Source organism: Cannabis sativa, unplaced genomic scaffold (genome assembly GCF_029168945.1).
Source record: "Cannabis sativa cultivar Pink pepper isolate KNU-18-1 unplaced genomic scaffold, ASM2916894v1 Contig3, whole genome shotgun sequence".
Classification (NCBI taxonomy): domain Eukaryota; kingdom Viridiplantae; phylum Streptophyta; class Magnoliopsida; order Rosales; family Cannabaceae; genus Cannabis; species Cannabis sativa.
Window position 1 is genome coordinate 4,080,725 of NW_026870039.1, and position 27,610 is coordinate 4,108,334.

At 30.9% G+C, this 27,610-nt stretch overlaps 3 protein-coding genes across 5 annotated transcripts; 1 reads left to right on the top strand and 2 right to left on the bottom strand.

The window, feature by feature from the left end:
* Positions 1–2,830: 2,830 nt before the first annotated feature.
* LOC133033217 (squalene monooxygenase SE1-like) lies at positions 2,831–6,041 on the bottom strand. Its single transcript, XM_061107878.1, has 8 exons — positions 5,586–6,041; positions 5,186–5,297; positions 4,910–5,084; positions 4,650–4,818; positions 4,336–4,554; positions 3,973–4,248; positions 3,226–3,504; positions 2,831–3,124 (listed from the first exon to the last, which is right to left on the bottom strand). Exons 1-8 carry the CDS (start codon positions 5,841–5,843, stop codon positions 2,999–3,001), a joined length of 1,614 nt encoding a protein of 537 aa, XP_060963861.1. The 5' UTR covers positions 5,844–6,041; the 3' UTR covers positions 2,831–2,998.
* Positions 6,042–19,618: 13,577 nt separating this feature from the next.
* Positions 19,619–23,415, top strand: LOC133033260 (uncharacterized). Of its 2 annotated transcripts, none has more exons than XM_061107950.1 (10): positions 19,619–20,015; positions 20,496–20,560; positions 20,648–20,709; positions 20,798–21,853; positions 21,954–22,008; positions 22,099–22,218; positions 22,307–22,426; positions 22,502–22,588; positions 22,703–22,821; positions 22,904–23,415. In XM_061107950.1, the coding sequence occupies exons 1-10, from the start codon at positions 19,862–19,864 to the stop codon at positions 23,148–23,150; spliced, it is 2,085 nt and encodes a 694-aa protein (XP_060963933.1). In that variant the 5' UTR covers positions 19,619–19,861; the 3' UTR covers positions 23,151–23,415. The 2 variants fall into 2 exon arrangements, with proteins under 2 accessions (XP_060963933.1, XP_060963934.1); XM_061107951.1 differs by lacking the exon at positions 19,619–20,015 and adding an exon at positions 20,271–20,320.
* A 164-nt stretch (positions 23,416–23,579) lies between these two features.
* Positions 23,580–27,430, bottom strand: LOC115704187 (proline iminopeptidase). Of its 2 annotated transcripts, none has more exons than XM_030631405.2 (11): positions 26,784–27,430; positions 26,449–26,660; positions 25,856–25,954; positions 25,651–25,761; positions 25,493–25,555; positions 25,307–25,400; positions 24,865–24,962; positions 24,526–24,627; positions 24,210–24,323; positions 23,970–24,044; positions 23,580–23,863 (listed from the first exon to the last, which is right to left on the bottom strand). In XM_030631405.2, exons 1-11 carry the CDS (start codon positions 26,941–26,943, stop codon positions 23,762–23,764), a joined length of 1,230 nt encoding a protein of 409 aa, XP_030487265.2. In that variant the 5' UTR covers positions 26,944–27,430; the 3' UTR covers positions 23,580–23,761. The 2 variants fall into 2 exon arrangements, with proteins under 2 accessions (XP_030487265.2, XP_030487268.2); XM_030631408.2 differs by having other exon boundaries at positions 26,449–26,654; positions 26,784–27,036.
* Between the last annotated feature and the right edge of the window lie 180 nt (positions 27,431–27,610).

Consider the following 27,610-nt stretch of genomic DNA (forward strand, 5'->3'; position numbering starts at 1 on the left):
TGCTATCCAACCTCTTTACAAGGTCAGTATCCACAGTTGTACTGGTTGGAGCAGAAGGACCTGCTGAAGTAGATGGCTCGTGTACTTCAGGTGCCGGTGGTGGTGGAACTAAATTTGCCTTTGTCACGGCCTCGTTGATGGTCTTCGCTTGAGTTTCAAACACAGACTCTTGTGTACCATCAACGTCCACCGTCTGTTCTACGTCCATCTCAAAGCAAAGAGGGGCTCTACCCTCATTAATACTCTTGAAGTATGCCTCTTCACCGGGCCGGGAAACAAGCACTTCTTCACCAAAGAATCGAAACAAAAAAGAAAACACGTAATAATTAAAAACTGTTAAAAGAAGTCAAAAATTATGATAATTGAAAAAAGAAGCACAATGTCGCTACATGTCGATAACATGTCGCGACATATGTCGCGATAAGCGATACAGCCACTTCTTTTGCGACATCGCATAATGTCGCTAACATATCGCTAACAATGTCGCGAATGTTCATTTTCAATAAATTTAAATAAAATACGTAACGAAGAAAGAAACATACCCGACTGTTGAATAACAGTGCAATGTCGGTTGCCTTGACATCTTGTTTCCGCTGGCCCTCCGGTGTTTTCCAGCTCAACATTCTGGGGAACTTGGTCCCGTTGCAGTGGGCATACTTCTTCCCCAACTTCTCAATTGCTTCGTATGCCCGCATCGAAAGGCAGTACATAGCCACTAACTGTGTACTTTGCCTCCTGAGCAATCTTCTTCCCCTTCTTCTTGTCAACATTATCCTTGTAATGTTGCATATTCTTTCCTAATGTCTCCATCAGCTTACGAAAAGCGCGCTCGCCCCACGGATACTTAAAGAAGAAGTCGAGATCGTTAACAAACTTCAACATCTCAGGCCAAACTTGGACATTGCCCTCCTTTGATACTAATACACCTTCAATGAAAGCGATCAGTCCAAGCTTGTAGGCATCATCTTTATCTTCGCACCTCTCAAGTTGGATCATAAGGGAGTCCAACTGAACAGAACTCTTCCCTTCAAAATAAGTCCGAACTAGATGGTCGTTGGACTTGGCGTGTATTTCCTCCTCTGTAGGGGCACTACCCATAGGTAAGCCAAGAATGAGTCCAAACTCTATCCGTCCGAATCTCATGTCATTTCTCCCTACATGAAACCAAACCTCATCCTCCTTTTCGTGTCCACTTTCATTTTTCGTAAGAGGAGGCCGTGGACCAACGCGCCGCAGAAAGTTAACTCTCCAAACCTTCCCAAAAGTGTCCGAAAGGACTAGCCTTCATCGTCTCAACCAAATCCATCTCGCAAACTTGGCCTTGATATATCTGAACCTATCTGTACCCCGATAGGTAAGACGTCCCGTGAAATGAGAGGTAATTGGAAGTTTAAGTTCAGGAGCCATCTGCAAAATTGTCAAAAAATTTGTTAGAAGTATGTCGCGAAACATGTCGCTGTATGTCGCTATACATCGCTAAACATAATCCTGATCAAATCGCCAAATACGTCGCTAATATATCGCTAATGAATCGCTAAACACAAAAAAGAGGCTGCAAAACTAGTCCTATGTATAATCTGTTATATATCGCTAATATATCGCAAAACATGTCGCCAAACACACATACAAGTCGATAAAAATCCTGAAACCTAAGTACTAAATTCAATATCGCTAATTATGTCGCTAGTATGTCGACAACACGTCGTGAAAAGACGTTTAACGTAAAATCCCTAACTTTTTCTAGACGATGTCGCGTTATGTCGTGAACATAGTCGCCCTACGTCGCAAATTTTGCACAAAAACCAGAAAATATACCAAAACAATGAAATTCAAACGAAATCAAACAAATTGAACCTAAACTAACTACATTACTTTAAAATGAAGCACAAACAGAAGAAAAAGTAATGAAACAACAAAAAGTTTAGAAAAATACCTTTTTTTAAGGTTTTGGATCTGGGTTTCGTTTGGGGGTGTCGCGAATGGGGGTTTCTCGATCTCGTCTGGGGTTTCACGATTTCTTCTTCGAAGAGTTCGCGATGTCGTCTGAGATGGGTTTCGCGATTTCCTCTGGATGCTGGGGTCGGGTGGTGAGGGGGTGGTCCGTGAGTGGGGTGAGGGCTGTCTGGTTTGCGTGAGGGGTGGGTGTCGTGGGTGGTCCGGTGAGTGAGGGGTGGTCCGGTGACTGGGGTATGGGTTGTCTGGTTTGCGTGAGAACGAGAGAGAGAGAGAGAGAGAGAGAGAGAGAGAGAGAGAGAGAGAGAGAGAGAGAGAGAGAGAGAGAGAGAGAGAGAGAGAGAGAGAGAGAGAGAGAGAGAAAACTGAGAGTTAGAGGGAGAGTGAAAGTTTGAAATGGGGAGGGTAAAGTTGGGATTATAATTAATTGGAGAGTATTTTTTTAATTTTTTTTTACATAGTATATTAAAACAATATATGCTATATTTAAGCATATATTGTCAAATTTCCCCTTTGAAATCAGTTTTTATTATTTTTTTAATATACCCAATTAAAAATTAATTTCTAACAGACATATATAGAAAATATAACTAGTCTTGTGATAAAACTTATAAATCAGATTATCATTATGTTTTATTTTGATAAATAATCAACTCAATCAATAATTTTTACAAAGATACACGGTTCAAAATAGTATTTGTTCGAATTAAAAAGATATCTAATGTTGTGAATTTTTTTTGTCCAGCAAAATTTCAATATGATTATCAGTTCATCTGAATAAACAAAATTTTATAAAACATAAATTGATTCCTTGCAACAAACTTTTACAATACATAAAATATATATATAAAAAAATAAGAGCATATCTTTTTTAGGAAGTGTAACATTGATCCCCACCCCTCTTATCCTTCGTTTTGCTAAGGGGTGAGAACCAATGTTGATTGCTACAACTAAATTGTGTTACAAGTAAATTACATCTATGATAACCTCTGCTTTTACATGTTACACTTCTGAATTTGGATTTGGTGTCTTATTGAACATTTGTCTAACTCCTTCTGCTACAACTAAATTGAACAGGAGGAACTCTGTAATATGCTGGTACAGTAACTGGAAAGAACATTTGTCTAACTCCTTCTGCCTTTATAATTGGAAAAATTATACCTGATGCACCCTGCAATGAATGAAGGAACGTTGTCCTTAGCAATTATACAACTTGGAAAAATAGATTCTAGATTAGTAGTCTGAGAGAGTATGTCAGAGTGTTTTTACTACCGAAATCAGTCTAGCCCCAATCCACATTCTTCGTGGCGAAGGGAATGGAATCAACAAGCGTCCGACACCAAAGACAGCGACAGCAAAAAAATGGAGAACCAAGCTTAATGGACATGGGTTGAGACCAGAGAGCAGAGCTACTGGTCCGTTTGTGCAAATGCCACCAAGACTCAGATAGTCAAAACAAGCTTCACGCATCTCTTTCCTTGCAGGGTCAGGGGAAGCACAGAACACTTTGTACAAAGCACCAGCCAATGTGTTTATGGTAGATGCCACTGGCTGCAAACAAAGCCATCAACAATGAGTTAATCTGTATTCTATGACTAGAATTCCATCTTGGGTAAAATCTAATATGTGGGCATATAAGTGTAAGGTGTTTTCCTAAATTTAGCCCATTTTAAGGATATTTACATAGAAATTGAGCTATTGGGTACTACTTATCTCATGGAATCTAATTTAATAAAAAATCAGAATAAAAATATCCATAATTAGATCATCACCCTCTAGTCCACTCCAGTCATGAATTCAGCTAAGGCTTCTGCTGATTATGTTCTTATTCTCATTGATTTCTTCATGGGCTATTAGGAACATGTCATGGAGTTTGACTTTAAGATATCGATAGCAACTTGCAAGAAATTTATGTTCTGGACTTGCTTAATCTAAGTTCTTGCATTAAGGTGATTCAAATTCTAACATTCCGTGCTCATGCACTAGTTTGGACAGAGGACTTTGTTCTAAGATGCTTACCTTACGAAGAGTGTAAAAGGATTCAAGGTATTTGCATAGTGCAGATGAGTCATGGAGATCATAGAGTGGCCTTAGAAGGTTCCTCAAAACAACAATGTCCGAAAGAGCAACGGTCATTCCCCCACCGGTCAAAGGGTGGCGCATGTTGAATGCGTCTCCCATCAACAATGCGCCAGGAGTAGGATATGGAGAGGCAGGCATGCTTCTGTTTGTCATGGTTCTGATGTTTCCTTTGTCAATTGCAGCTATGAAAGAAGCATTCAACTCCGGGGGAATCTAAGATTACATCAGAAAATTCAGTACCAAAAAATCACATTGATACATGAAAGTAAATGATTAGATATGTTTGTTGGTCATGGTTACCTGAGGAGCTACTGCACTTTTCAAGTAAGTAGCCATTTCACCATTAGCCACAGAAGGAACTTTTTGGCCAGGCACATCAACCAGACACCGAATTTCGGTGCTGCTTATAGGGTAAAACAGGATTGGGGAAGGGTCTGCCAAGATCACATGGCCATGATTTGCATAAGGAAGGTCACAGTTTTCTAACACCAAACCAACAAAACAAGAGGGAATATCAACCTGCACCAATAGTAAGTATAGTATTAGACTAATCAAATCTCAACTAAGTTATTTATGCTTACAATCTAAAAGCCAATTAGTATTGTTTAGATTACCTGTGGCTTGCAAAGAGAGCGTCTTAGATTTGAGAAACAGCCATCACAAACTATAGTTAGGGGAGCATGAGAAGTCAACTCTTGACCAGCCTTGTTTCTGTATTGAACACCTTTGATTGTTCCCTTTTCCTCAAGAAGAGAAGTTACTGTTCCTTGTTCCAATCTCACACTGCACACAACATCATCAACCATGATAACATGCTTCAAAAACAACAAACAAAAGCAAAACTTAATTGTTTAGAAAAGGAATGAGATAATACTTGGAAAGTGATGAAGCCTTTTCACGCATTCTTTGTATGAATCTTCCATTGTGAAAGCTTCTGCCAGACACATCAGAATGAAATTTTTCTAAGGGATATGAAAGTTTGGTGCTTTTCCCATCTTTGTAAAGAGCATAGCCAAAAACTCTTTGAGCGTCGATCTCTTTTACACAATCTAATAAACCAAACACACATAAATACACAGATAGATATTCAGATCAGCAAATGAAAGTAATTATATTTGTTACAGGTAGTTTTTAAGTTATTGGTAAATACCTTCAAGACCCAGCTCGATCAATTTTAGATATCCTCCTGGTTGAAGTAGCTCACCAACAATTCTATCTGGCTCATTCAAGTCCCTTTCAATCACATGAACTCTTCTTCCATCCTGCCATGAAAAAAATATACAGTGAATTTTCAGAGCATAACCACAAACACCAAGGAAACCTCATCACGAGGTTTTTGGCAAGATAACATATTTCTATACAATTCAGTTTTAATTTACTTGACGTAAGAGCTACTTTGCAAATTATCAAAATTCAAAATAACACCATTTTGAAAAGCTGCATTGAAAAATCATTCTACTTTCAAAAATTACTCAAACTCTCTGTATATTTCTCTTTGTTGTCGATAAAATAGGAAAAAAAATTAAAGGATTTTGAAGAAAAGGACTCACCTTGGCAAGGGTGTAAGCAAGAGCTGCACCGGCAACTCCAGCTCCAACGATGATGACATCTGTACCTTCTTTTGGGATACCAGAAGGAGAAACGGCACCGTTTGATGATGTCTTTACAAACCCATTACTATATAACTCCATTGATTTTTCTTTGGTACTACTCATGATCTTCTTTCCCCTGTAACTGTAATTATACAAGAACATGAACCCCGCCAATAAAGCTATGACTCCACCAAGCAAATACTGATCAAAAACCATCTTCCTATAATGGATTTGGATCCCTAGTTTTCTCTCTCTTTTTCTTTTACAAATGTCAATTAATATTTTCTTGGTTTTACTTCTCTCTCATATATCTACTCTTGTTTCTGTTTTTACGTGCAAGTTAGGCGAAAGAGATGATAGCTTGATGGATATTTATAGAGTTGGAAAAGACATTTGTTTCTTCATTTCAAATTATAAGACGTGGAAGTAAATTCTGATCAATTTAAAAACAAAAAATCTGTTTAATTTAAGAATAGTGATATTTGTCTTTTATTATATTGGAGCACAACTGGTATTGTAAAAAAATGAGTCAAATACATCTTTTATTGACTTTTGTGCTAAATTTTGGAAAGTATTTCCTTCTCCTATATGTTAATGGTTTTAGACCAAAAACTCTCATCTTAGGATTCAAAATCGGACAAGCTTGAATGTCATTGTAGCTTCTATTCTATTCATGTTATAACATCTTAGACATGTAAAAATTGGGATATGTTTAGAAGAAGAAAAAATATGATATATTTATAGTAATTTTTGAAAGAAATGATAAAAGACACTAATAATGTTACTATCCTCTTTATCGCTATTAATACAATTAAGTATCGAATCCTATATAATTATTATTATTATTTTTAAAAACAATAAATATATTATTGAAATAATAAATCAATGTCATACAACTTAATAAAACTACAAGAACTAAACATTCCAAAGATAATACAAGAAATTCTTAATAAATAAGTTATTCATCTATTCAAAGAACATGTGTAGCCAATAAATATAGATTAGGATATTCTTAAAAATTTAGATAACAAACTTGTTACAAATTAACTAAAAAGGATTCAAGATCATTGAAATAATAATGTCTCTAAGAACAACAGATACAATTGCTAGACTATTGTTTTCATCCACATAGAGAGAGCCAATCCAATACTATCATAGGTGCTACACAATTCGCTTGAGTCACTGTAGAGTAAACCTATAGAAAAAAAAAATATCAATGAAACACACTAACACTCATAAATGACAAATGAACTAAATATAAAATTATATAAGAAAAATAAATAATGATTAAATAAAAGAATTATGAAGTATATAAATAAGTTTACTTGTTAAATTCAACACTCATAAAATAAGCAGTAAAAAAATTCAATTCTATAAATAAACATATTACATATAATTATAAGTGTACCTTTGTTGATTCAAAGAGAATAACTCAAGTAGTCTAAGCGTACCTTAATTCATAGATAGTGATGATTTTAGTCCATTTTGTAGACATGATCTTTGTGGAGATTTTGAGTAATGATCTTCCAAGAAAACAAGACTTAGGGTTTTCTAATTTTCTCTCTTGATGGGAGAAGATGAGGATAGAATTAGCTCTTATTTCTTGGAGACCATTGCTATTATATAACCTCATAGAGAGGTTATTAATTTTAAGCATTTCTAATTTAGCCCATAAACCCTTAATACCAGGGGCGGAGCCAGGATTGAATTGTAGGGGGGCCAATAGCACGAGCAATGTATACGATAACAAGGCTTCATATATGGTGATTTTAATGATTGATATTTTTTACCGAATGGTGCTAACTATTTATGAGTGATCTAATATCAATCACTTAAATTAATTTAAAATTTTACAAATATTTTTATGCAATAAAATAAAATACATAAATCAAATAATCTAATAATTAATAAGATTTATAAGAGTAATTAATTATCAACCTGTATTGACTAGAAAATATTTTATATCATTTTAATATTTAAAACAAATGATTAGCATATTTAAAAATAGCCTAACAATATTATGAATAGTATTAAAAAAATAAAAATAAAACTAAAATAATGTGTAATAGTTGAACTAAAATATAGCTATAATGTATGCATCATAGAAAAATTAAACTAAAATATTTTTTTCGTTGACGAAACAGATAAATAATTTACTAGAACAATTTGTAAGGTCTCCTACAAAAATTCAAATAATATTTATATAAAATTGATTAACATTATCATTAACAATTAACAATTAACATTAACTCACATTTGTTAAAAAAAACTTATTTTTAGTATTTATTTTAAAATACTATATATTTCAAATGACATATATGTCCAGTTATTTACTTAATTACTATCTCCATATAAATTTCAGAGTTGACTTTTCAACTCACTTTTTCTCTATACATATAATATATTTATTTTAATACATGAAAGGAAACAAGAGCTATTATCTATGTATATATGCTAATTATATTGATGTAAAATTCAGGGGGGGCCAGGGCCATCCTAAATTTGTATCTACATCCGCCCCTGCTTAATACCCAATGACCCACAATCACTAAAATGATCACATTATTTGGGTCAAACTTTAAATAGCAATACACCAATACATATGAGCCCATATATAGGATTTTAATCTAACAATCTCCAACTTGGACTATATATATTCTGTGACAGTGTATAACCTTATAAACACTTAACTTTTGCTATCATAATTAATATAGGTATTTTAAAATAATCTCGTCCATTGATTATATTAATATAAGATCAAAGTGACTTTCGTAACATTTAAAGTAGTTAAACACATCAATGGTCACGTAAATCATTATAACTAAATGTCATAAATCAATCATGGATACGTAGCATAGAAATTACATGCAAATATGATCTTAGCATGCTTATTTCCAACCGGTCTTCCTTAATTGAGATCAATCATGTATTAATTCTTTCTAACCTTGTACTTAAACCTCAATAGAAAGAAAACATTCAGAGTACTTAAAACTTCAATCCACATTTTATCTACAAAATTAAACCATAAATGTGTATCAGTTTGATGGAACATCTCAAATACAAACTCCCACTAAACCAGCACAATCTTAAATAATATCACATCTATTTATGAGCAACAAGCTCTTGAAAAGCCTTAAGTGGTATATCCTTAATGATCCAGATTTGAAAATATGGAGTTTGTCCTTATATGCTCTATGGACACCTTATTACTCTGAATTTTATTTTAATAACAATTAGTTCAAAGTCAATGTGCCTTTGACTTTGTAGAGCCTATGTTGTTACTAAAATGTAACCCGATTGATTTATTATCACAACATATATTTTTATTAGTTTTCAATACCATTCCTAATTTTGTAGCTATATGTGACAAAAATCTCACAACTAAAACCTTAATGAGATCAGAATCAAAAATCTTAATGATCTCCAAAAATTTTTATTTTTTAATTAGTGAACATGTAGTCTTTTGTTCTTCATAAATTCCTTTTACCCATTTGGTTGCATACCAAAGTCCCATACAAGGTTACTTAAATATTTATCCAACATTCTTCATATATATATATATATATATTAAGTACAAATACATACACGCTTAAGTATATATTCGGGCTAGCCCATTTTTCTTAAATAGAACAACTTGTTTTCTTATATGGGCTCAAATTTGTGCTCCATTTTTTTTTTTTTTTTTTGCATTTTTCAGTAAAATTTATGAGCTAAATGCTAAAATATATGTGTATTTTATTGTTTTAATCACCTTTATATTTTTGTTAATAATAATTACACACAATCATTTAAAAAATAATTATAATTATTATAATTTAAATATTACTATCATTATAATTAATAAATAAATATTTATCATTGTTATTATTATTAAATTATTGGACTTTTTAATGTATCATGCTGTCGAGTTAAACTATTCGTGCTTACGTGCTGTGCTCCTGGCTTGCCGTGTTGTGTTGTGTCTAAGCTCATTTTTTTCGTATTGTGTCGTACCTAAGCCTATATTTTTATTGCCGTGTCATGTCTAAGCTCATATTTTTTCATGTTGTGTCGTGTCGTGCCTAAGCACATATTTTTTCATGTCAAGTTGTGCTCATGCCTCTTCAACTCGTGTTGATTTCATGCCATGTCAAAAAGTCTGACCTATATTTACAACACTATAGGACTGTATGATCTTGTAAAAATACAAGAGAATTATGATCATAACATTTAAATAAAATAAGTCGGTAATATATTAAAGTATGAATCTTTAAAATAGTACTATCAAGTATGGTTTACTAAGCACTATATAGTAATGATATATGATTTAGATTCAGATCATATATGTGAGTAGACATTTAGTCAGGGTCGGCCCTAGGCATAGGCGTGCTAGGCCCGCGCCTAGGCATAGGCGTGCTAGGCCCGCGCCTAGGGTCTACTCATTTTAGGGGCCCAAATAAAATAAATACCTTTTAAAAAATATACATATTTTTTTAATAATTTTTAAAAAACTATTTATCTTTATAGTAAAGGTTTAAAAAAAAAAGAATTCCTATAGCCTATTTTAACTCAGGATCGGCCTTACATTTAGTAAATGTATTGTGTGTAATTTAATTATACATGACTATCGATATAAATTAATATATTTTATCGATGTATTGTTTATTATGAAAAAGATAATTTATATTACAAAGATAAATATTAATATATCTGTCTAAATTTTTAAATTTTAAGTATTTATGAATTCAAGTTTGTGTTAAATAAGTTATTTCATTTACTTTATAAAGTTTTTAAAAAATGAGAATTACAATTTATCTTTTGAAACTTAATAACATAAATGGTTAGAAACATATTGTAACAACCCAACAAATCAAATTTCTTATTAGCACACATAAAGCTACATATTTGTATGAGGATAAGGAAGTATTCGAAATACATCATCCCATTTTGAAATCTTCAATATCCCATTTTGAAAGAGCATTGCTATTGGGCACCAGTGGTGCCTAGCACCTTCTAAATGTGTCGACTTGCAATTGGCTAGCGATACTCTATAAAAATTATTGTATTAAACTATATGGGACCCGATACTTAATTGCACCAATAGCGATATTGACACGTAGGAGGATGCTAGGCACCAGTAGTACCCTTTAGCATTTCTCATTTTGAAATCAAGCCCAAATATTTAGCCTACAGGAAAAAGGATGTCCCCACCGAAATAATTAGTGTAAAATCACGAAAGCCCCCTAATAAATGCCATATCACTTTAAATATCTTGGTCCACTCAAATTTAATGCCTTCAACAAACACATGTATATGTAACGCCTGTCTAACTTTCTCCATTTATTATAGAGAATTGTTAAAAGAGTTTTGTTATTGGGGGTAGTGGTGGCCAGTACTTTTTATAGGTGTCACTTTATGATTGATTAGTGATATTACTTAAAGTTTATCTTTTTTAAGTTATATAGAACCCGCTATTTAAATGCACCAATAGCAGTATGACACTAAAGAAAATAAGCACCAGTGATACCCTTCAATAATTTTCTTGTTAGAAGATATTATTAGTATTTAGTGCTTTCTCGATGTTATATTGTTATTGGTATAATTAATTATTGGGTTCCGTATAACTTAAAAAAAATAATTAAAAATAAAATAAAATCAATAATTGAAAATAAAAATAAAATTTATAGAACACACTTTTATTTTTGTTTTTAAAATTAAAAAATAAATATAATACATTTTTGTTCTTTATTTTTTTTTTTTAAAAAAAAATACTTTTATTTTGGTGGTTAAAAAATCTAAAAACAAAATTATTACCTAATGTCACCATAATTTTTAATATTTTAATATTTTAAGACAAGTCAAGAAATAAGTTTGTTTAACCTTAAAAAAGGTAACGAGATACGAAATTGTTATGGCAGATAATTTAGATTTATGCTTAACATCTATTGTAAATTATTTTAGAATTAAAGAAATTAATTAAAACTTAAGGGTTCGTTTGGTACGTTGTATTAGGTCGTATTGTATTGTATTATATTCAATTAGATTATATAACATATTTTTATAAAATACTATTTTAAACTTTAATTTATACTAAAAGATTATAGATTTATGTGTCCATACAAGTCAATAACACATATAATTTTACTTAAAAATATTGCATAAAAACCCTAATAATTCCCACATCAACGTCTTCTTCTATGAGGGGTTCAAGAGCAGTCGTCTGAGAGTGGTTCAGTTCGGCTCAACGACGTTCTCCATTTTAGATTTTTGTTTTCATTTATTAATTTACTATTATTAGTTTAATTCCCATTAATGTTTTTATGGGGTTAGAATTATAAGGAGTTCATTCCTTAATTAATTTTAATGTTGTGATCGTATTTATGTGTTGAAATTAATTTAGTTTTTCCATTAGTCTTATTTTTTGACACGGTTCTTTAGTCTTGTCTTTTGGCATGATTTTTTAGTCTTTTCCTTTTTGTTTTTTCTGGTTTGAGTTTTGTCTTTTGGTATGGGTTGTGTAGCTCAAAATCATCATGGTGCTATGGTAGAAGCATTCAAGAAGGGGAAGACTAGATGTGTTCAATTCGAAATTGCTGAGATAATAGGCATTAAAGAAGCATTGAGTTGGATTGCAACTCATTCGTGGGATAGAGTCATGCTGGAAACAGATAGCTTGGTGTGTGTCCAAGCGATTCAGAGCGGTATTTTATTCACAATTTGTGTTTTGTAAAACGATATGCAAATAAGTTAGCTCATTACTTGGCAAGAGACTCTTGTTTCTTTACAGGTCATGTACTTCAGTTGGAGGACTGTTCCTCTGAAGTGTGTTATATTGTTTTGAACGAATTTATTAATTAATAAATCTTATAATTTTTACTAAAAAAAATATTGGATAAAATATAATTTAATATAATACTACAGGATACAAGTGAACTAAACGAACCCAAAAATATATAAAGAGAGTATATAAAGAGAGTATGCGTATAATTCAAGTTTCAAGTCAATTATATGTGAATCTATATATCTATATAAAGGAATGCACAAAGCATTCTAGGTGGCATCTTATATGAAGTTTTTTGCTAATTCTTTGTTATCTCTATTTTTCACATTTATTTAATTTTTAAATTACTTTTTCATTCAATTACATCATAATAATCTATAGTCAATAAGTTAATAATAATAACAATAATAAATTAATCAAATTTATAAAAGGGAGAAATTATGTGTCTATAAATATCAATTAATATTTATAAGTATTATGAAAACCAAAAGTCATTCAAAATAATTAATAATTTGTATGCATGTTACATTTTTTAGATTGATATTAGAATTATCTTTTGTACCAAAAGTAAATAAAAAAAAAAACATAAGTCAAACAATGATATAATAATCCCTTCAAAAGTCAAAACAATACTAATAATAATTATTTACAAAAAATTTACTATTTACAGTTGTAATATTTTTTTAATTATATTTTATCATTTTATTATTCAAATAAATTTATATCTATTTAATATATAAATAAAAAATATTCATATTTAAAGTTTTGTAAATGTTAAGAATTACTTAAAAAAAATTATGATGAATTTTAAAATGAATTTAGTATAATATTTTATTATTCTATATTTATTACCTGATATTAATAATGTATATAATTGTGATAGTATAAATAATGAAATATTTAGTTACTAAATCCTTTCAAAATAATATATGTTCAATTGCTAAAGAATTTTATGTAATAAGTTTAATGAACTACACATTTATATTTTCACATAATAATTGTAATTATATATAAAAAATAAAAAAAAATATTAACTAAACAATTATACACAATATATAAGTAATAGATTGACATAATTATATTATATATAAATATTTTAACGTAATTATTAATAAATTAACCTATTGACCTTCTAATACCACAAAATATTATGTAGAGACTCTTCCACTCTAATTTAATTATTACAATTTGTTAAAGTCTTTTCATTTTCCTACCTATCTTTAGTTTTTTTTTTCCACATAACATCTCACTCATGCAATACTTTCTCTATAAATATAATTCCTTCTCTACTTGATCTCCTCACACTCCTCTCTCTCCCTTTCAATCTTTTAAAAATCTTTTTCTATTTTCTCTATTTTCATCTTCAAAAATAATGGTAGGAAAACATTAAAATGTCATGGCTATGGAGAAGAAATCATCATCAACATTATCATCTCAACCACAAAGACAATGTTTATGAAGAAAAAGCAATAGTAATAATAATCACTCAAGAAAAATATATATGTGTGTGTCGTGTGCATTTATAGTAGTTAATATCTTATAGCAATACTTTTAGTATTGATCATCATGTTTTGAGCTTATTAGCCAAGTCATTGTTTTAAGAAATCCCTCTTTTATTAGTCAAGTCATTTACAGTAGTCATTATTTTAAGAAAGTTTCATTCACAAACAAGAAAACCTTTGATAAAAAATTAGAAATTTTTCAAGCTAAATTATTATGCTATCATGTATGTGTGATTTTATTTTATGTGTAATTTTTATATTGTATAATTATGTTTTCTTTTTATTTTTAGAAGAAAAAAGTGTAATTATATGTTAAGTTGGATGTTTAATTATTACTATTATAATAATTAAAATGAAATAATTGATATATGATATATATGTTACATTTTAAATTTAATTATATAATTAAAATCATATATTTTTCTAAAAATTATTATATCTTTAATTACTTAATCATTGTATATTTCTTTATTATATTTTAATTAAATTTCTTAAGATAATCATACTGTAAACGATTTGTTAATTCATATACGTCTTTTCATCTCTCTTTATATTTTTATATAATTCATAATTAATATATTAATTTTATATATAAATACTCTCACATTCTAAATAAGTAACATATCATATATATAGATAGACATATAATATTTTTTTTCTTACTTTTTCCCTATATAAGTAACAAGTAACCTATTTTAACATATTAAATATATACACACCATCAACTTATTTCAGCTATTAAAATAGCACAAATTTAGGCAAACCTATACTAATTATTTTTCATTTTAGTTTGACAGTTATATATAAATATATATTATTAAGCTAAAATACAAATAATATTTGTATCACCAAATAATTTCTTATATATTAATAATAATAGTATGCTTTTACTTTTTATTATTATTATTATTATTATTATTATTATTATTATTATTATTATTATTATTATTATTAACATTCTCTAAATATTTTACCATTTTAATAAATACTTAATCTCATATCTATATATATAGTTTTATCACGAAAAAAATTCCATTCTAAAATAACAATAAATAATCTCAAAATTTTGTGATCAATATTGATTAGTTCTTCATTATTTAGTCTTTTATAAACAAATTAATTGTTTGTATTGTGTATAAATTTTATCATACTTTATGTATAGTAATATTTGGAAAAAAAAATACTTAAAGTTGGTATTAGTATTAGTAGAAATTTTTTCTCATAAAATTTCTAATATGACTATTTAGTAGTAGTGGCCACTCCAAATAGTATATGGTAGATGATACAAAATATCGTGACAATGGCAACTTAGATATATGGGGATTGACAGCGACAATAGCCATAAAATGATAGTTAATGGTAGCAGCTATAACGCTGTTGAAATATATAAAAAAAATCTCTCAATTTAGTATGATCTACTATAAAATCTTAAAAGTTTAATATAAAATATTGCAGTCTATTAATATTAAGATAAACACTCTAATAATTTAATAATTAACACACATTTTTTTATATAATCAATAATAAATAGATTTTAATAACCTATATGTAATAGAACTAATATTAATAAATATATTAATAAGTTATAAAATTAACATCACGTGTCATGTAGTTTAGTTAATTCTGATACTTACTATTATAAATTTCTTTTAAAATATTCATAATTTTTATAACACAATAGTATATTTTATAGTGCACTCATTCGGTACAAATAAAAAATAATGAATATTATATTACACTCACTCTACATGTCAAATATTAAAAATTAAAAAAAAAATCCTTTAAGTTTTTTAACAAATAAAAAAATAATTTTTTTATTTTAAATTATTAATTTTAGTTCAATATATAATACTATTACATACTTAAAATAATAAAAAATTATTCCATTTTTTATTTAGAAATAATTGAAAATAAGAAAAGAATGATTTATAATATTTTACTTATTTAGCAAAAATATTAACAACTACTTAATTAATATATGAATTTCTAAATTAATAAAATAATTATAAATTAAATTTTATTTTTGAATGATTATAACAAATCAGATGAGACACAATATTTTTATAACAATCTCACATATGCTCAACCAACTTTATACGATACTTATCATTTTAGTTACTACAAAACAGTAAAACAAATAAATTATAGAAATAATTAGTCATATGAATTATGATTCCCTTTTCATCATTATAATTTAAGGTAGAAATTTCAAATCTATATAATTTATTAAAATTAATCTCCTTATTAAATATTTAATATAGAAAAATTCTTTTTAATATTTTTTTTTATATAAAACCCTCACTTTTTTAGTTTTGGATAATATATAATATTGTGACAGTTTATTTTACAGTTGTCATCCTTAATTCAACTTTATGGGAAATGTATTTCGTTGACACCACAAAACAAAATATTAAAACTTTCATAAAATAAAGAAAAAGTCCTAAACAATCTTTTAAAAATAACTACATCATCAGTCACAAGTCTAGAATATTAAATTCAAGAGACTGTTATCTTTTTTTTTTTTTTTTTTTTATTTTATCATAAAAACATATGCAATTTTTTTTGTTAATTCCAGTATTTAATATTTGTCACAAATTTGTCATCTTTCTGTGTTTTATAAAATAATAAATTATGTTTTTAATTTCAACCATTTTACTTGATTTATAATGCACACATCAAAATGTTATATTTTAAATTATATCATTGAATAAGTAAAAAAAAAATTATAAAATATTTATAAAAGTTGAGCAATACCGCGCGAAGCGCGGCTTAATTCCCTAGTATACAATAATTGACAAAGTACCGCTTCACACCGTTGACTTGATATATAGTAGTTTCATTTCATGATCTTATTTATAAAAATAAAATAAAGATCGAAACAGTCATAATCATTGGACTAGCTTTTTTTTTGTTTTTTTTTTGAAACGGATCATTGGACTAGCTGAGTAAGTGTTTATTGATCTATATTATGTTATTAAATAAAAAATTAGTACATACTTGTGGGTTTATGTTATTATAATAATAATAATACTATGACCACACTAAATTAATATTGTATTGACAAATTACATTCAGTCCAACTTGGAGTGCTCGATGCTACCATTTATTTTTGGAGAAATTTTATAAATATGAGAATTTTTAGTGCCATTTATTTTTTTATGGCAGAAAAAAAATAACTCAACAAGATATGAAAAAAATAAATAATTAATAGCAAAAGTATGGGAAACCAAAAAGTAAATAAATAGATTTAACTTAAAAAAATTCATATTTTCCAAAATAAAACACTAGAATTCGGATCCCCTCTCTCTCACATTTTCTCTTCGATTTTCTCTCTCGAAATCGCACGATAAGCTTCGACGATTGAAGTCTGCAATTCGATTTCAAACGCAAGTATTATGCACAACAAATCAATCTCACAAACTAGAATTTTCATCGATTGACGACAGAGCTGCAGCAACAATCGTCGTCTTCGATTGTCTTCTCTAACTCCTGTAAGTTCTTCAATTACTTCTGATCCTCTTCCTTATCTGTGTGAAACTGAAAATCAATGCTCATAAAATCGCATACCAGAAAATGAAACATCAAGCCGAATTATACACAACAACAAAACTTCCACAACAATTCTCAATATAAACAAAACAGGTATATAAACTCAATAATCAAAATTATATATGCTGATAACTATATATGAACATATTATATAAGAATATATATATCATCTGAAAAATAAATGAAACTCGACATTTTAAAAAACATATATACACAAAAAAAAAAAAAAATCAGTTAAACCAAGAGAAAAAACTAAGGACAATCGTATTAATAAAATAATCAAAGACATAACAGGCAAAAAAATATAATAAAAAAAAAATAACCAGTTAAAAACTTAAATTAAACAATGAAACTTTAAAATTAAACCAAACAGGTTCCAAATACAAAATTATAATCAGATTCTAATAAAACATTTCATTTAACAATGCAAAAAGTAATCAAAGTTATAGCAGATAAAAAAATATATATCAGAAAAAAAAGAACCAGTTAAAAACTTAAAAATTAGGTAAAAAACTTACCTAAAACATTGATAAATAAAATTTAAACAGAACCGGTTCCAAATAAAAACTATAATAAGATTCTAATATTACTTTTCCTTAAACAGTAAAAAAAATAATGAAAGTCACAAATGACAAAACATAACAGAAAAAAAAACTGATTAAAAAACCAGTTAAAAACATAAACAAAACAAACAATCATAAAATTAAAAAGAAACTAGTTAAAAAAAAAATACATTAAGATTTTAATAATAATTTTCTTTTAAAAATGCAAAAAAGTAATCAAAGACATAAATAACAAAAAAAATCAGTAAAAAAACTAGTAAAAAAACTTAAAAACCAGTTAAAAACTTAAAACCAAAACAATAACACATATAATTTTTTTTTAAAAAAAAAAAATCAGTTCCAATAAAAAAATTAAATTAAGATTCTAATATTAATTTTTTTCTAAAATTGCAGGTATGAAACAAATCATGCGTGTCATCAAATATGGGGGGTCAATGGAGAAAAAATACAAATTATGATGACTACATAATGACTAGAATTTTAATTCTAACCAATTCATCACTAGCAAACTTGATGGAGCTGATAAAAACAGAGATAAATTGCAAAAGAAGCAGCATAGACATATCCTACCAGATATCACCGGGAACAACACCAATGAAGCTACTGACTGACAATTCCCTCAAATTCTAGATTGAGCTAAGAAAAACACAGACTAGAGTAACTGATTCTGCACTATGCATCACAACTACAGAAGAAATAGCTATACAAACAGTGGAAAATTAATCTTCTAAACAACCAATACAAGAGCAAACAAAGACAGTGGAGAAACTGGTCCTACAAATACACAATGAACCATTCAACCAGCAATATGATATTGAGGACAAGATTCAAATCATGATAATAGTCAGATAAAAATTCCCCCAAACATGTTTGCGATGGCTGAAGAAGTTGCAAATTTTATAATAGAGCAATCAAATGAAGCAACAAAAAAGAGAAGGGATGAAGAAATGGAGATCATCACAAATTACATGGTGCTTGAGATTGAAGAAGGACAAATATACAATGACAAGAACATACTGAAAACAACAATCAGATTCTATGCAATGATAAAGAACTTTCAAATCAGAATGAAGAGGTCCGAACCAAGAGAATACATGGTTACATGTGTTGACGAAAATTGTAACTGGTTTTTGTGCGCTTCAAAGTTGAAACAAACACAAATATTTAAGGTTAGAAAATATATCAACAACCATACCTGCTCATTGGATGTCATAATGGAAGATCATAGGCAAGCAACTTATAATACTATTGCTCAAATAGTAAAGAAGAAATACGACTCAATAAACAGGAAGCATGCTAACAACTCTACTTATTGTCTTGCTCATATTGTATTTTCGGTTACTAGCAATATTTCTTTTGCCATTAACAATATAGTAATGATTGATTTCGCTATTCTTATTTAATGGAGTTTTCTCTTCTTGTTTAAAAAGAAGAAGAAGATAGTATTAGTTGATGGGTCAAATTTGGGCCTAGGATTGGGCTTGGCCTTGGTCTTGGGCTTGACATTAATGTGTTCCACGTGCGTCTAGTAAGTAATTAACTAAGAGGTAAGTAGGGACCAGAAGAGCCGAGATCTTCCCGTTACAACCACATGAAATGACCTAAAGGCCCCTGCTTATGCCGTTTTCTTGGCCTTCTTGTCCGAAAATATTAAAATATAAAAAAAAAAAACTCTTTTGCAACGGCTACTTACAGAGTGAAGAACCCAAAGCCGATTTTTCTCTTTCCTCTTTCCCAAACTCCCAAATTTAAAAACTCTCACCATTACCATTCACCGTGTCCCATAACAAACCCAGACAACGCTCCACTATCTTCCACTTCCAAATCCAGTTTCTCTGCCTGCCTAGCTTTTCTCTACGAATGGAGGAGCCTCACTTGTCGGAGCAGATCAACGATGAAGATGGCGGACGAGGGGATGACTTTTATGAGAAGATTGAAGCACCCAAGTTCGTTGACTTCACTATACCCGAACAGTGCTGTCCCGACGATCGTTACTGGTTCTGCTTGCGCTTCGGTTCGTGTTGAAATTAAATTCTTTCTTGCCATCACTTTTTGAACTTAGTTTCTATTTTTGGTTTTTTGCTCTGGCTAGTTTTTCTTTTATAATGTTTCAATTCTTACTTGATCTGATTATATTTGAGTTTGTTATGTTGTTTTATTACTTAATTTGAGATTGTAGGCTTGTTTGTTTGGTAGCCAAGAAAAATGGAGAAAAAGAATAGAAACTGAATTATGAAAATTTATCAGCTCACTGAAACCTTTTACCTATATATATTAGGTAATTTTGGATGGTTCTTCAAATCACCTGAACTTGAAAGAGTTGAGTTTCTGTTATACTTTGTAGCTCATTACTATTTTCTTAATATGTTTGGTTGAGAATTCTCGTTCCAAAATTGTCTAAGTATACAGTTTTCTTTCCAAATTGGGTTTACCTTAGCTGGGAATGCATACATTTGACATCGAATCTCTTCTCTTACTATTTCTTTTTCAATAGGATGTGATAGAAAACATGAAGAGGAACTTGACCCTGAAGCAATAGAAAAGAATTTTATTCTTCGGGTTAGTTATAAATTTCCGTTTTGATTTGAGTTGCTTTCATGTGTAAACTAATCTAATATTTAGGCTTCAAATTGTTGAGTTTTACAGGTTATGGCAGCGAGGAGTCCTAATATACGGTTTCGGAAAGCACTATACAAGAAACCTCCGAGGTACCTAGCTTTAATGACTAAGTTTGCTAAAATAATTTCTATCATCTATCTTTTGCTCATATAATGCTCTTGCTTTTGCTTTTGTCAGTTCCTCTAGTCCCAAGTGCCCACTTACAGCTCCTGCAAAATCATCCAAGCCTAAAATAACAAGAATGCCGGTAGTTCCTTCGATTTCTCGCAGGCTATTTGACTCGAAAGATAAGAACAAATCTCTCTCAAAGATCACTGCAACCCCAAAAGCCAATTTGAAGAAAACAAATGCAGCAACAAAAGCTTTGACTACTCCAAGGAATAGAAAGCGAATATCAAATCCAGATACATTTAAAAGTGTTCGGAATCCCAAGGGAAATAACATTGTGGTGCCAAAGACTAGAGCTATTGCAAAAGGTTTGGTTTTCCAGTCTCCAAAGAAGGTTTGCAGGACCAAGATTTCAGTAGAGTTTAAAACTCCAATGGCGAAATTATGTACAGCCATGTCGAAGCTTGATATTGTGAAGGGAAAGAAGCAGACTACAGATACAACTTCAAGGAAATTATTTAAGGGACGAGAGGTTAAAAGCAGGGTTTATGACTCGTTGCAATCTCACACTCAAAAGGGCCGGGAAGTAAAACCTTTGAAAAATTTGAAGAGAAAGAAAAAGGAAAAGGATTTGAAGGAGTCCTGTGGTCTACAGTCTCATGAAGATGGTGAAAATGATTCGAGGGATATGGAGATTGATCACAGACCAAGGGATGTTTCTCTGGAAGGCTATTCTGAATCAGGCACTTCTAAGAACAGTGAAACAATTGGTCATGTGGAGAATTTAAAGACACTGGAAACATCAGAAGCATGGTCCGATGAGCATCCAGTTGAAGTTCTATCAGAAACATCAAGAGGAAATATCTCCTCCTTGTGTAGTTCTGAAGGGAGGGCTTCAGGAGACAGTGATCACCAAAATTCCATAGATCATACTGGACCGGTTAAACATTTAACTGATTCAAGTGAGCATGCAGTAAAAGGAAAGTCAAGTGAAGACAAAAGGAGCAGCCCTCAGGCTCAGGATGCTGACATTGATGATAAAGAAAATGCTTTGCCTTCTGATAACACAGAAAATGGAGGTGAAAGCACTGAGAATGATGAAAAAGAAAATTCCAATATTAACAGGTATGATTTTTTTTTTCCTTATTTCCCTTCAACTGTTTTATGTTTTTTTTTGAACTGGACTGAACTTTATTAACCGGACTTGTTTGTTACCCTACTGCAGAGAAATGAACAATCAGTCAGAGGGGAAAACTGTTAGTAATCACGATACAAATAAGGTATTAAGGCCCATTTGAACATGATGCTAGAAATTAGTACTTGTAACTGGATCTCAGTTTATTCATCTTCCAACTTTTACAATGATGCAGACCAATCAAGCAACGAAGAAGACGCTAAAAACGAGTTCTGTTCCTGCTTTAGGTGTTCATGAAACAAAGTATAAGAAACCAAAGCCAACAAATCCCAAGCCTTTTAGACTGAGAACTGATGTATGTGAAATGTTTTCTCACCAGCTTATCAATTACAGAAACGATCCAATCTTGTGACTTACATATTTTACTTGTTATGCTCATTTAGGAAAGGAGTATTCTCAAGGAAGCAAATTTAGAGAAGAAACAACCCACACCTCTGAAAGAACTCACATCAGTAAAACCATTAGGAGTAAAATTATTGAGAAAACATCAGACCCCATTCCAGGTTGGTAATATCTCCACTTCTTTTTTCGTTTTAATTCTGACTCATTATTCTAAACCAAGTCATTCTTGTGACTAGAAAAACGAAATCTACCATGAACAAAGTGAAAGTGAAAATGTTCCTCGTGCAGACTCTGGAAAGAGAATAAATAAAATACATGTGCTTGTAAGTCCCCTTCACATATGATTCATTTATAATTTAAAATGGATTTCATTACTCTACAAGGTTTCTCTAGATCATAGAGAAGTATCTGAAAACTTACTGTCACCATATGTGCAGGGAAGAGCTAGGACTTCACGGACTAATTCTACTACGAAGCATGAGGCTCACGGTGTAGCAGTTTCAACAACCCCAGAAAAAAGCTCAGAAAGAGCCAAATTGAGGCCTCGACCTCAAGGGTGAGGCTCCTTCATAGAATTTCAGTTTTTGGTTATGGTGAAAAAAATAAAAAGTAAAAATAACTTCAAACTCTCTTTTTAGGATTGCATCAAGCAGAACAGTTAAAACATCTGGTCGACTTGGCGTAATAAAGGAAAAGTCTTCAACTATCCCCAGACGCAAGGAAGCTGCAAAGCCGTCTAAACATAGCATTTCTTCAACAACCGAGGCATCTTGTCCTGTTGCCCCAAGATCAGTGTCAAGAGGAAGAAGGCCGAGTACCATGCCCAAGGAGCCAAATTTTCATAGTCTTCATGTACCAAAGAGCTGCACGAAGAAGGTGGTTTAGATTGTTCCTCATTCGCTGTATGATAGATATGTCTTGTTGTAACATACCCAAGATCAGTGTCAAGAAAAAGAGGGCCGAGTACCATACCCAAGGAGCCAAATTTTCAGTCTTCATGTACCAAAGAGCTGCACGAGGAAGGTGGCTTAAATTGTTCCTCACTGTATGATAGATATCTTGTTGTATCTTGTTGTAATGCTGTTCAATCATATCATTGAATTTTTTTTTGTTCAATAATATCATTGATTCTTTTTTAATTGTACTAAAAGCTCCCCGTTTTTTTTTTTTTCACATGTATTTTTTGACTAGCCTATGTGCTAATACTCGTCATTTTTTATTTATTTCTAATGAAAAAATTTATATATGAATACTGTAATTCTCTATAATGTGCATGAATACACAACATATTCAAAATATCAACAAAACTACAAGTTGAGTTCACAGTGAGAAACTTCATTTCAATGACTGGGAGAAAAGGAAATGACAATTTCAATGAAGAAATTGGCATTACAGTCAGATGGAGAAGCAGCAATTTCAAGAAACTTGCTTCAACTTATTCACAAAAAACCTCCAAAACTTGCCTCGGCAAACATGGTATGGCATCATTGATCCTTTCATCTTCCAGCCTTAATTTTATTTTTCAGTCGTTCGTTGGCAGCTACAAGTTCTGCCGTTATTCCCGGTTCATTAGCTGAGTGACCAGCATCTTTCACAACCTGTTAAAAATGGTAGAGTTCAGTAATTTGTTTGGCCAACAAAGTTCAATGTTGTTTAGCCCCATGGTGAAAAAGAAAAAGGGAAAATGGCCTTAGTTCAGTTTACCTTAAAATCTGCCTCTGGCCACACTTTGTGGAGATCCCAAGCTGACATCATAGGACAGCACACATCATATCTTCCCTGAAAAGATAGTTTTTACTAGTTACATTTCCTTGTCTGAGGTAAATACACAACTATTAGGTTGAACCAACAATTGAAATTACAATAAGAAGTATTAAGTACAGCAATAATCTTGAACATTTCAGAAGAGCATGTCACAACATGGATGAAAAAGTAAATATGAACCTGAACAATTGTAGCGTCTATGTGGCGTATCTTATCAATGTTATCCAATAGGTATGAATCTGAAGAAAAGAATCCCTTGTTGGTAAAATAATGATTTTCAATCCTTGCAAATGCCTGGGAAGAGCAAATTAAACTTATAGAACCATGACTAACTTCAGTCATCATAACAAATTAAATTACAGAACCTGTAATCTGAAGTAAAAAACAATAGAATACATATGATAGATTGAATCTATAGCTATCCACAATTGAAAACATTTCCCAAATAAAAAGGATCAAAGTTCATGAAAAGATACAGGTATAAAAATGATAATACCAAGGAAAAATAGTCATCATCTCCTTTCTTGATGTTTTCATCATTTGGAATAAGACGGGCAGTCATCATTTCCCATTTTGTCCATGCCCTAGCAGCTGCATACTAAAAAATTGGTAGTGTATAAAAAATAATCTAAAGACAAATGTAGCTGTATTATTTTTGCTATGGACTTGTGTTTTCCAACTATAAGAGACTAATAGTACAAACTTCCTTCTTTTATATGACCAACCGAAAATCGTACTTCAAATGTCTGCAGCAGCATCGTTGATTGAATTTTTATTGTGATCGCGTGATAATATAAAGACATAGTTAAAGTATGCGAAACAAGCCAAGTCTTACTTGTGTCTCCAAGTAATCAGAGTTTAGTCTCTTGCTGTAAGCATCTACGAAACATCCTCTCTCTTTCTCTGGAATAAGATCTCTAAATGGTTCCCAAGCTGTGATTGACAAGATAATCACAATATTAGCCTCAATTTTTCAACTATACTAACAGCACAAGGTAGTTTGGTATTGGTAACACAATAAAACAAGCCAAACACAATTTCACAACATCATCCAGCATGACAATTCGATCAAATAGTTTAGCTAGAAAATCATTTGTATAACAGTGACCTGTCCATCATCTTGACCATTCCGATATCAAAACTCAAACAATTTTACTATCCTATGTAAAATCCCATAAGCAAAATCAGTACAAACAAAATAACATGTGATGAAATGTAAACTCGGAATGTATTAGTGAAATTCAGTTACAGCAAAGTATTCACTAGGCAGTACTCACCATCAGGATAAATAGCAGCAGCACCACCCTCATAAAACCAATCAATCTCTTTCTTTCTCAGTAGAAAGATCCCTCTAAGGACTAGTCCAGTAACCTTAAAATCAGAACATGCGATGTACAGTCAAAAACCAAAAACTACAAAAGAAGGGGAAAATAAAATACAACCTTATCCAACAAACTATGCACCTTATCCGGATGCGTTTGACTATAAGCAAGGGCAAGTGTGCTTCCCCACGACCCACCAAAAACCTGCATAAGCACAGAGAATACATTCTCTTAAAAAAAGAGCCTTTTTTGTTTTTGAAAAGTAATGACCAACTCTCCTCTTCAAAACACCATATAACCTGCCATTCTGGGATTTTAAAATGTTCCCTAAGCTTTTCAATATCATCAATGAGATCCCATGTGGTGTTTTCCTTCAAACAAGCATGGGGCGTACTCTTTCCTGCACCACGCTGAAGAAAGAGAGAAAAAAAAAAGGAAATTTCATACATTTATGTTTATAATCATCTTGGTTATTACAAATACAATGATCCATCAGATACTCACTTGATCAAACAAAATGATTCGATAAAACTCGGGGTCAAAAAATCTCCTATTGGTTGGTGAAGTTCCTCCTCCTGGACCCCCATGAAGAAACACAACAGGCTGCAGAGTAAGGTTCATATAAATATAATCATTAACCTAAAACAAAAATCTTCATGCAAACAACTAACAAAGATAAGAAAAGGATAGCATACAGAATGGTAACATAAAGCCCATTACCTAGTTCAACAAAAAAAAAAACAATGTATTAAGATATGTTTGGAGAGTAGAATTAGATAATTCTTCTCATGTAATCTCTTATAAAATTAAAAAGAATATTCAAAAAAAATTAATCTAACAACCTAATTAATCCCCTGCCACAGGATAACTTGATCCCATTGATAATATTAGGATAATTTTATCATATTTAACCTCCATCTTTAACATTGGTAAGGAAAAAAAAAGCATCTAACTCTGATTCTAATTTATTTTATTTACTAAATGATCAAATCATTTATCTTTCTCATATAGTTTTCAATGCACTCCAATCCAGTCTGACTATATTATCTACACATGACATAAATTAACAAGAATCCTCAACATTCAAAGCTACTCACATGCCCATCTGGATTCCCAGATTGTTCCCAATAAATTGTGTGAAGATCCGAAACCTTCAAAAACCCCGAACTGTAAGGCTCTATAACTGAGTAAAGCTCTCTTTTCAAACCCGAATCTTCCTTTCCCGACTCCATCGAATCGATTAATTTTGGCTCAGCGCTCTTGTAATCGAGATACTGGGCACGTAAAACTGGATACTTTTTCTCTGCCACTTCGAAACAAAAACAGAAGGCTCAAACTTTATATCAATACAAACAAAAAAAAGGCTAAGTAATCTTTAAAGTCAAAACTTTAATAATGAGAGAGAGAGAGAGAGAGAGAGAGAGAGAGATACCAGAAGCAGCGAAGATTGTATTGGAATGTAGAAAGCGAGAGTAGAAAGAAGAAGAAGAAGATGTGAGAGCGGTAGAAAAGCATAGGGGTATTGAGGACCCAGAACAAGAAGTGAAGCACCTCATTTTTCTCATTAACACAGAAAATGAAGGCGAAAGCATTGAGATCGACGAACAAGAATATTCTGCTAACAGGGGTATGTTTTGTTTTTTTCTGTGTTTTTTTTTTTGTGTTTTTTTTTTTTTTTTTTTGTTAATTTTAATTTATTGGACTGGATAATTATTATGGGACAATCATTGATTTTTATTTAACATCTCAATTTATTTATTTATTTATCACTTTCCAATTTTGACAGTAATGCAGTAGCCAATCAAATAACAAAGAAGACACTGAAAATGAGCTCTGTTCCAGCTTTAGGTGGTCATGAAGCCAAGTATGAGAAAGAAACCAAAGCCAGTCTTGTAACTTACATATTTAAGTGCTATACTATGCTCATTTTAAGAAAGGAGTAATCTTGAGGAAGCAAAATCTAGAGAAGAAAGTCACACCTCTGAATGAACTCACATCAGTAAAACCATTAGGAGTAAAAGTTTTGTTGAGAAAACATTAAACCCTAAACTAAGCCAGGTTGACTTTCTACTTCTTTTTTATCTGACTTGCAATTCTAAACTCAGCCATTGTTTCTGACTATAAAACCGGAATATGCCAAGAACGAAGTGAAAGTGAATAAATAAAACACGTGGGCTCATCAACACCTGTAAGTCCCCTCATTATACAAAGTACATTTAAATTGGTTCTGTTTCATTACTCTACTACAAGGTTCTCTAC

What these genes read in the sequence shown, in the direction of transcription:
- LOC133033217 (XM_061107878.1), bottom strand. Translation starts at nt 5,843, where the DNA reads ATGGTTTTTGATCAGTATTTGCTTGGTGGAGTCATAGCTTTATTGGCG. An exon ending in TTGCTTACACCCTTGCCAAG is followed by an intron (nt 5,298 to 5,585) that starts GTGAGTCCTTTT and finishes TTTTCATGGCAG; the next exon opens with GATGGAAGAAGAGTTCATGT. An exon ending in AAAGTGCAGTAGCTCCTCAG is followed by an intron (nt 4,249 to 4,335) that starts GTAACCATGACC and finishes ATGTAATCTTAG; the next exon opens with ATTCCCCCGGAGTTGAATGC.
- LOC115704187 (XM_030631405.2), bottom strand. Translation starts at nt 26,943, where the DNA reads ATGCTTTCGCCTTCATTTTCTGTGTTAATGAGAAAAATGAGGTGCTTC. An exon ending in GAATCATTTTGTTTGATCAA is followed by an intron (nt 25,762 to 25,855) that starts GTGAGTATCTGA and finishes CTCTTTCTTCAG; the next exon opens with CGTGGTGCAGGAAAGAGTAC. An exon ending in GGCCAGAGGCAGATTTTAAG is followed by an intron (nt 23,864 to 23,969) that starts GTAAACTGAACT and finishes CATTTTTAACAG; the next exon opens with GTTGTGAAAGATGCTGGTCA.
- LOC133033260 (XM_061107950.1), top strand. Translation starts at nt 19,862, where the DNA reads ATGGAGGAGCCTCACTTGTCGGAGCAGATCAACGATGAAGATGGCGGA. An exon ending in GAAAATTCCAATATTAACAG is followed by an intron (nt 21,854 to 21,953) that starts GTATGATTTTTT and finishes ACCCTACTGCAG; the next exon opens with AGAAATGAACAATCAGTCAG. An exon ending in TTGAGGCCTCGACCTCAAGG is followed by an intron (nt 22,822 to 22,903) that starts GTGAGGCTCCTT and finishes CTCTCTTTTTAG; the next exon opens with GATTGCATCAAGCAGAACAG.